The sequence below is a fragment of the Haematobia irritans genome, chromosome 5 (assembly GCF_050003625.1).
Source record: "Haematobia irritans isolate KBUSLIRL chromosome 5, ASM5000362v1, whole genome shotgun sequence".
Lineage (NCBI taxonomy): Eukaryota > Metazoa > Arthropoda > Insecta > Diptera > Muscidae > Haematobia > Haematobia irritans.
In genome coordinates, this window is record NC_134401.1 from 91955041 (window position 1) to 91964561 (window position 9521).

Sequence of the window (9521 nt, forward strand, 5' to 3'; positions counted from 1 at the left end):
TATGGGGTCTAAAATCAATATTTCTGGTTGGCACATTTTTTGGCCGATCAAACTTATTATACCCTGACCACTATGTGGTTTAGGGTATTGTTGGAGTTTAATACCAATATTTCATAAAATTGTTGAATTTCCCTATATTGAATTAGTCTGTTCTAAAAATTAACGTATGTCAAATGAGTTCATCACAGTTGTAATATTAAGTAAATGAATTGTGTAAATATCGTAAATGAAGGAACAATTAGAATTGAAAATATGAAATGAAGTAATAAAATTAGAGTTGTACTTACCGCCGAATTAAATGCGTGTTCTTACTCATCCTTCTTTTTGCCGTAAACCGTCCGCACACCCCGTAAAATAATAAAACAAAAAACTTAATTATATAAATTAAAACTAAAGATACTCTCACCTTAAACTCAGGGTGAACATTTTGGTGCCGAAACCCGGGAACGCGTCGGTAGTGTTTGTTAAGTTATTACAATCACATAATTGCAAAGTTACTGCAAGTTAAAACCAAAGACAAAAAGAAGAACATTGAACACATCCAAATTATTGGAAATATAAAAATAAATTTGGTGTCATATATAACCTAAGTGTTCAGATGCCCCGTCGCTGCAATTGTCGACTTTGTAGGAGCAAACACAATCAGGAGAGTGATTCTGATTCACAGGTAAAAGCGTTGTAATAATCTGTGTGATCCTAACCTGTAAATTACTCAGGTTCAGAGAATTTGCAAATTATTCAAATTTCTTGTAATTGTTTACACTTCACACAAATTATCACTTTACGCTTTATTACTTCCTTTATATATCATATTTGAGAACCGCTTTGGCAATAAATATTCGCTGCATAAAACTTAATAATTAAGTTTGTATTAACTTGCTATGTACAACGTATCACTTTATTTTGGCCATTTCACATAGTTGCCATAGGGCACTTTCATAAATTTGTATTTAACGAATACGCAACTTTACCATAAATTATTCCGCACTTCAGCATTTAAATAATTTTATTAAATATTACTCCCAATTTGCCTCATCCACTCTTTGGTTTGGTTTGTTTACTTTGACATACTCAGGAGTGGGTACTCGAGTAGTCGGTAACTGCGTTATCGACTATTGCTCAAATAAGTTTAAACGTACCTTAGACTACACGATTGCATTGAAGTCGATAATATTATCAGATTCAAATCGCATTTCATAAACAATATATTAAAAGAATTACTAATAAAGCAATCGAAGGGCAAGTATTAGTGCTGACGTATAATAAATAGAAAAGTGCGTGATTAGCAAAACTCGAAATATAATCTATAGCCTACCATAACTAACAAATAGATATAGTTGTGTAGAGGGTTTTTCTTCTTTGTTGTTACGATTAACCTTAATTGATAATGGCTGGTGGTAAAAAGCATCAGGGTACGCCCGAATCAGAATTAGCTAATATAAAGCAACAAAAAGACAAAATTATGGAAAATATCGAAAGGATAAAAACTTCTTTTCGCCAAAAGACAATTTCATTCAATATTATTGAATTAGAATGTCGCTTAGATATTCTAAACAAGTATATCGACGATGCAATGAGACTTCAGTCCGAATTAGATTCTTTAGACCCTGGTAATGAAGACCGAGCTGAACTCGAGGATCTATGTGTGAGCACAAAATCCCTATTCTTAGCTATGTTGGCTAAGAATAGGAGAAATAGTATTCCTGAAACTTCTTTCAGTGCGCCACAACATCAGTCTCGCTTGCCCAACATGAGACTCCCCAAATTTAGTGGAAGGTACTCGGAATACAAGAATTTCATAGGTCTATTCGAGAATTTAGTGCACGCGGATCCGACTTTAACAGATATCGAGAAGTTCAATCATCTGATATCATGTTTATCTGATGAAGCTCTTGGCACTGTCAAGGCATTTCAAATTTCGGAGGAAAACTACCCCAAAGCATTGGCTAGCTTGAAAAAGGTGTACGATAATGAATGCTTAATCTTTTCCGACAATATTGCTAGACTTTTCGATTTGCCTGAAATAATAAAACCTTCTGCTTCTGCATTGCGCAGTATGATTGATACGGTGTCCGCTATATATGATTCACTACTCTCTATTGGCGATGACAAGAAAATTACCAATGCGATATTGATTCATCTCGTTATGTCAAAGGTCGATTCGGTTACTAAGTCTAAATGGGAGGAACAATTAGATTTCGAAAAACTCCCATTATGGGCTGATTGTGAGGCTGCTTTGAATAAAAGGTACCAGCATATTGCAGCTGAGGAATCCTCGGGTACAAGATCTAAACCTTCGAAGCCTAAATTTGATAATCAGTCTAAGAAAAGTTACAGGTCATCACTGATGTGCTCTAGGCAAAAGCAGTCTCCTGAAAAATGTTTGTTCTGTAGATCGACCCAGCATAACATAACGAATTGTTCATCTTTCACTACAGTACCAGTTCTACAAAGATTTGAGTTTGTCAAGGCAATTCCTGCTTGTATTAATTGCTTGAAAAAGGGTCATACTGTGGCCAAATGCAACTCTGGATTGAAGTGTAGAGTGTGCAATAGCTCACACCACCATTTATTGCATAGATATGCATCTGATATACACGAGAGTGGTGTTAACCATGAACAACCGACGACCTCAAACGCTTCGGTCAATCATTCAACTTCGAATGATTGTGTTATTCTTGCAACCGCATTGGTTCGTGTACGAAGTAGGTCGGGGGAGCATATCTTTGCTAGGGCTCTGTTAGATTCCGGTTCTCAAACGAATTTGATAACCGAGGAACTGGTACAAAGACTTAAGGTGAAACGATTTAGTGGAAGATTGAATTTAACGGGTATTTCGGAGTTAACTTCTTCTTCGAAGGATTGTGTTCAATTGTCTGTAATGTCAAGATTCAATCAAACTCAGTTTTCATCGAAATTCTGGGTGTTGAAATCCATTACGAGTTTTCAGCCGGACAATAAAATATCCATTTCGGATTGGAATATTCCAGGAAATATTGAACTAGCAGATCCTAGTTTTAATGAGCCCAGAAGAATAGACTTATTGATTGGTGCTGAAGTGTTTTTCGACCTGCTATGTGTTGGTCAAATTAGACCTAATCCGAGCCTACCGATTTTGCAAACAACTTCTCTTGGCTGGGTCGTAGCGGGAAAATACGACGAGTCAAAGGGCTCCTGTTCGACAGTATGTCAATTAAGTAGTTCCATTGAGAACGAGGAAGTGGTTGATGACATTGTGAGAAAATTCTGGCAGCTAGAGGAACTTCCGAACCCTCCTGTTAGGATTTTGTCCGAAGAGCAGCAAAATTGTGAGACCCATTTTCTGGAAAACATTCGACGTTTACCGTCGGGACGCTTTCAGGTTTCCTTGCCGTTTAAAGGGGACATCGCAGAGTTGGGATTGTCTTTCGAAACGGCTAGAAGACGGTTTCTTGCTCTTGAGAGGAAGCTCTCACGCGATGAAACGTCTAAAGGGATGTATAATGATTTCATGGAAGAATATCTGCGCTTAGGGCACATGGAGGCTACCGATAATAATATTCCGGAATCTTTTCATTATTTCATTCCTCATCAGTGTGTGTTCCGACCACAAAGCACAACCACGAAATTGCGCGTCGTATTTGACGCATCAAGCAAAACTTCTACGAACATATCTCTTAATGACATATTAATGGTTGGTCCAACGATCCAGGAGGAATTGTATTCTACATTGCTTCGATTCAGAATGCATAAATATGTTGTAACGGCAGACATTGAGAAAATGTATCGTCAAGTATTAATTGATGAGAAACAGAGGGATGTTCAGCTAATCCTATGGAGGAAGAACGCCAGTGACCCTTTACAAATTTTCAGATTGAATACGGTCACATATGGCACATCTTCTGCCCCGTTTTTGGCAATACGTTGCTTAAGCTATTTGAGCGATTTATATAAAGGAAAGTATCCCATTGGAGCTGACGTTATTCGCAATGACTTTTACGTGGATGATTTACTGACAGGTGCCGCTGATTTGAATGGTCTACTGAAGATTCGAGACCAAGTGAGTACTATACTCAGTTCAGCAGGATTTAACCTGACTAAGTGGCTTTCCAACCATCCTGAGATTCATGGGACAAGTTGCACTGAGAAACTTTTGCATTCTGAGTCTGAAACTGCTCGGGCTCTAGGGATCAATTGGGCTCCTAAAAGTGATGTTTTCAAATTCGGTATTGAAGGGGATTTTCAGGATATGAAAGCTACAAAGAGGCACATTTTGTCAGTGTCTTCAAGGTTATTTGACCCCCTCGGTCTGTTATGCCCAGCAATAACTAAAGTCAAGATTTTGTTGCAGGAACTTTGGGTTAATAAATTAGACTGGGACGAATCGATTCCCATGCGTCTTCATTCGGTATGGGAGGATTTCAAATGTAATCTTTCAAAGTTGAATACGATTGAGATCCCAAGATTTGTGAATACCTCTGAGTCTGGTAGAACTCAAATTCACGGGTTTTCAGACGCGTCAATGCGAGCGTATGGATGCTGTTTCTACGTTCGGGTCGTAGATGCCCATGGGGTTCATTGTCGGTTGTTGACAGCCAAATCTAGAGTAGCGCCTCTGAAAACAATGTCTCTGCCAAGATTGGAACTTTCAGCAGCTCACCTCATGTCGAAAATATGGGTCCGAATTAAGCCTTTGATAAAATTTCATATTGATAATGTATATTTCTGGTCCGATTCGGAAATAACACTATACTGGTTAAGAACACATCCGTCAGCTTTAGCCACATTTGTGTCGAATCGAGTGGCTGAGACCCAAGAGTGGTCGGATAAAGCTGTTTGGCGGCATGTACCAACCAGACAAAATCCGGCCGACATAGTATCGAGAGGATGCAATATTGACGAACTTAAAGCTTCAATGTGGTTTACAGGACCCAAGTTCTTGTTAGATGATTCATCTAAGTGGCCAGTCAATCAACACTTTGATTTAACTGAGGAACAAAAATTATTGGAAGCTAGGAAATCCAAAGTTCTGGTCACTACGCACAACAAAGTTGGTAAAGAGCGTTGCGACGATATACTTTTGGAACTCGTGGTCAATCATTCGTCCTATAAGAGGCTTTTGAGAGTGGTAGCATACATTTTCCGTTTCATAGATCGGTCTATGAAACGCAAAGTTCCGAAGACCCTATGTCTTACGGCTCAAGAATTAACCTGGGCATTTTTTAAACTGGTCGAAGCTGTGCAGATGTGCAGCTTTCCGGAAGAGATCTCTAATATAAAGAAATCTCGTAGTCTTCAACCAAGTTTGCAAAAGCTAACTCCTTTCATTCACGATTTCTCGGAAAGCAATCGAAGGTTTTCTTTGCTCAGAGTTGGAGGCAGGCTGCTAAATGCCCCATTGCCGTATCATACGAAGTTTCCATTATTACTCCCAAAGAAACATCATTTTGTTTCATTGTACTTGCGAAATCTCCACCTTGACAACTGCCATGCTGGCACAAAGGCACTAGTCGCGTTGTCTCGTGAGAGAGTTTGGCTGATCAATGCTCGAGAGGAGTGCAGTAGGGTGGTTCGGAACTGTGTACATTGCTATCGTTATAAGCCAAAGCTGATGACTCAAATTATGGGAAATTTACCCACTGATAGAGTGAGATCTGTACGCCCATTTCTCATAGCAGGCGTAGACTTTTGTGGTCCCGTAGATGTAACTCTGAAGATTCGCGGGAGGCCACCTACTAAAATGTATATTGCCATTTTCGTCTGTTTTACGTCAAAAGCGGTTCACATCGAACTAGTGTCTGATTTGTCATCTGATTCTTTTATTCTTTGTTTTAAAAGGTTTGTCGCGAGGCGTGGGCTCCCCAGCAAGATTTACTGCGACAATGCGACGAACTTCGTAGGCGCCAGCAGGAGCCTCAAGGACCTTCAAGAAGCATTTCTCGCAAATCGAGGAACCGTGGAAGAGTATGCGGCCGCGTTGAACGTGCAGTTCAACTTCATACCTCCGAGGGCGCCACACTTCGGGGGTCTTTGGGAAGCTGCAGTCAAGCAAGCGAAGTATCTGCTCCTACGAATTGTCAGCAAAGCGCTGTTAACGCAAGAAGAGATGGCAACGATGCTTACAGAGGTAGAAGCCGTGCTCAACAGTCGTCCAATAGCGCCTTTGTCTCAAGACCCGAACGACGGAGAGGCTCTGACACCGGGACACTTGCTAATCGGAACTGGTCTGCGTTCGCTGCCGCCCGAATCCGTCGACGAAGACAACGTCAACAAGCTGAGGTTTTGCAAGCGTTGGCGGATGCTCTCCGCTCTCAAGCAGGCGTTTTGGCGGGCTTGGTCCAGGGACTACATTCTGGAGCTTCAAGCCAAGGGCAAATGGAATCGACCACAACCCAACCTAGAGGTCGGTCGCCTGGTTCTCATTCACGAAGACAATCTACCGCCTCAAGAATGGCTAATCGGCAGAGTCATCAACGTGACCCAAGGCAACGACGGAAAAGTAAGAGTAGCAGAAGTCACCACAAAGACAGGCATATATAAGAGACCAATTTCGAAATTGGCGCCATTACCAATTCATTGAAGACCTTCGGTGGAAGAGTATGCGGCCGCGTTGAACGTGCAGTTCAACTTCATACCTCCGAGGGCGCCACACTTCGGGGGTCTTTGGGAAGCTGCAGTCAAGCAAGCGAAGTATCTGCTCCTACGAATTGTCAGCAAAGCGCTGTTAACGCAAGAAGAGATGGCAACGATGCTTACAGAGGTAGAAGCCGTGCTCAACAGTCGTCCAATAGCGCCTTTGTCTCAAGACCCGAACGACGGAGAGGCTCTGACACCGGGACACTTGCTAATCGGAACTGGTCTGCGTTCGCTGCCGCCCGAATCCGTCGACGAAGACAACGTCAACAAGCTGAGGTTTTGCAAGCGTTGGCGGATGCTCTCCGCTCTCAAGCAGGCGTTTTGGCGGGCTTGGTCCAGGGACTACATTCTGGAGCTTCAAGCCAAGGGCAAATGGAATCGACCACAACCCAACCTAGAGGTCGGTCGCCTGGTTCTCATTCACGAAGACAATCTACCGCCTCAAGAATGGCTAATCGGCAGAGTCATCAACGTGACCCAAGGCAACGACGGAAAAGTAAGAGTAGCAGAAGTCACCACAAAGACAGGCATATATAAGAGACCAATTTCGAAATTGGCGCCATTACCAATTCATTGAAGACCTTCGGTCCTTCAAAGGGGCCGATATGTTGGAGTTTAATACCAATATTTCATAAAATTGTTGAATTTCCCTATATTGAATTAGTCTGTTCTAAAAATTAACGTATGTCAAATGAGTTCATCACAGTTGTAATATTAAGTAAATGAATTGTGTAAATATCGTAAATGAAGGAACAATTAGAATTGAAAATATGAAATGAAGTAATAAAATTAGAGTTGTACTTACCGCCGAATTAAATGCGTGTTCTTACTCATCCTTCTTTTTGCCGTAAACCGTCCGCACACCCCGTAAAATAATAAAACAAAAAACTTAATTATATAAATTAAAACTAAAGATACTCTCACCTTAAACTCAGGGTGAACAGGTATAAAAATAATTGAACTTTTCTAGTTAAATCATTTATTAATCAAATATTTTGTATGTCCAATTAAAACTGTGATTGATAGTATGATTTTTGTGCTTGAAGACATTTCAATTAAGACAATAATTGGATCAATTAATTTCGTGATTGGATCAGATTTTTGTTTTGTGTGAGATGTTATGTGACATGTGAGAACGAGTAATAATTGAGTTATTGAGAAGTGATTTCGGTGAACATTTTATTTTACGTTTTTAGCCACCTTGATTGTGTGATTTACCGTCTTAAGATTATTTTTGTGGGGCTATATTATAGCCCATGTCTTTATATAGACAAGTTGCCATCAATTGATGCATTGAGAGACTACATTGGATCGATTATTTGTGAGATATCGGCCGAAATTTTGTAAAAGAGTATGCCATTTGAGGCGCAGTCGCGATCAACACATTTTCATGAAACATTCTTCAAGCATTAAATAATATTGACCGTTTTATCGATTCAAATAAAGATTTCATGCATTTTTGTGATTTTTATGGGTTTTTTTGTAAGTTGTAAGAAAATTTGGCAACTCTGTCGTGAATAGAAGTAATTTTTTATCTCATTGCGCATCTCCGTCAAGAATTTTGCTCTTAGAATGAATCTAAAAGATTCAAATTTGATTTTGTATTTACAAAGAAATTATCCGGTTTTCGTTGCATACGAAATATGGCTACTAATATCCGAAATAGCATAAATATTCAAAATAATTCTATTGTATGCATACAATGCAAAACTGCAGTGTTGGATAGCGAAGAGGCCATAGAATGTGATACATGCAAAAAAAAACAAAACTCTCCACCTGATGTGCACGAAGATGGACAAAGTAGAGATAGAGAGGCTTATGAACGACGAAGCTCACGAATTTAAATGTCGTACGAGTATGTGTGAGCCCACAAGTGGTAGTAGCATGGAATTTACAACATGTTTCTGTATGTCGAACGAGCTCAATCAATCGACTGAAATCGACACAAACAGCTGAATTTATAACCAGAAATCAGCTGTTTCTATGCATTCCAGTCGATCGGTAGAGCTCGATCGACATACAGAAACAGTTAAAGTTATGCTTAAAGAAATGAGAGAGATGAAAGTGACAATGAAATTTATGTCATCTCAATATGATGACATCTTGAAAGGAGTGAAGAAAAATACACAAAACATAAAATCTATACAAAAAGAAAATCAAAATCTAAGGGAGGATATTAAAAAACTGAATTCAACCGTAGCTTTCCTAAATGAGCAGCGCGTGGAGAATGGGTGTATATCGATCATATCGTCATCGATATTGCAAAGAAATAGGCTGCAAACATAAATTAAGAAAAGATCGAAAGGCATATTTTATAAAGAAGAAAAGTGGAACAACAAGCAACACTACTGTTGTTGTGAAATTTGTAAACAATAAAGTCATAACTGATTTTATGAAAGAGAAAAAAAAAATTACATAAATGATTTTTTATACCGGGATATTTTGGAAATTATGAAACATGCTAAATCGTTAAAAACAGTTGGGTTCAAATATATATACCGTCACTCTGGGAAGATATTTGCAAAGAAAGACGAAGGATCGAAACCAATTCGTATAAAGTCATTGGATGATGTCGATAATATTTTAAAAATATTCCAAACTTTTCCATATTTTGTCTATAAATGTAAAAAGAATCTCATCCATAAATAAGTTTAATAAATTTAAGAATGAAATTAGTCAGCTTGTTGTGGTTCTGGATGTTATTACAATTTAGCAAACTTGGTTCAGCAGTCAACATATAAACCTATATAACAGTGTGGGGCTCAATGCAGTATACTACATATAAGAATATACCGATCTCAGCGCTGTCGAATTTGCAATATTTTGAGCACTGAGACGAAATTGATGATTTATAATTCATTCTTATTTAACATATTTGTCAATAATTTATGGTCGTCGTACCTCAA

General features: G+C 39.1%; 1 protein-coding gene across 1 annotated transcript; it reads left to right on the forward strand.

The window, feature by feature from the left end:
* Positions 1 to 534: 534 nt before the first annotated feature.
* Positions 535 to 6555, forward strand: LOC142241208 (uncharacterized). Its single transcript, XM_075312954.1, has 2 exons — positions 535 to 667; positions 5818 to 6555. Exons 1-2 carry the CDS (start codon positions 599 to 601, stop codon positions 6517 to 6519), a joined length of 771 nt encoding a protein of 256 aa, XP_075169069.1. The 5' UTR covers positions 535 to 598; the 3' UTR covers positions 6520 to 6555.
* Positions 6556 to 9521: the final 2966 nt, after the last annotated feature.

Excerpts from the sequence above, each read along its gene's own strand:
- LOC142241208 (XM_075312954.1), top strand. The coding sequence starts at position 599 with ATGCCCCGTCGCTGCAATTGTCGACTTTGTAGGAGCAAACACAATCAG. Across the intron at positions 668-5,817 it reads AGAGTGATTCTGATTCACAG|GTTTGTCGCGAGGCGTGGGC; the intron begins GTAAAAGCGTTG and ends TTGTTTTAAAAG.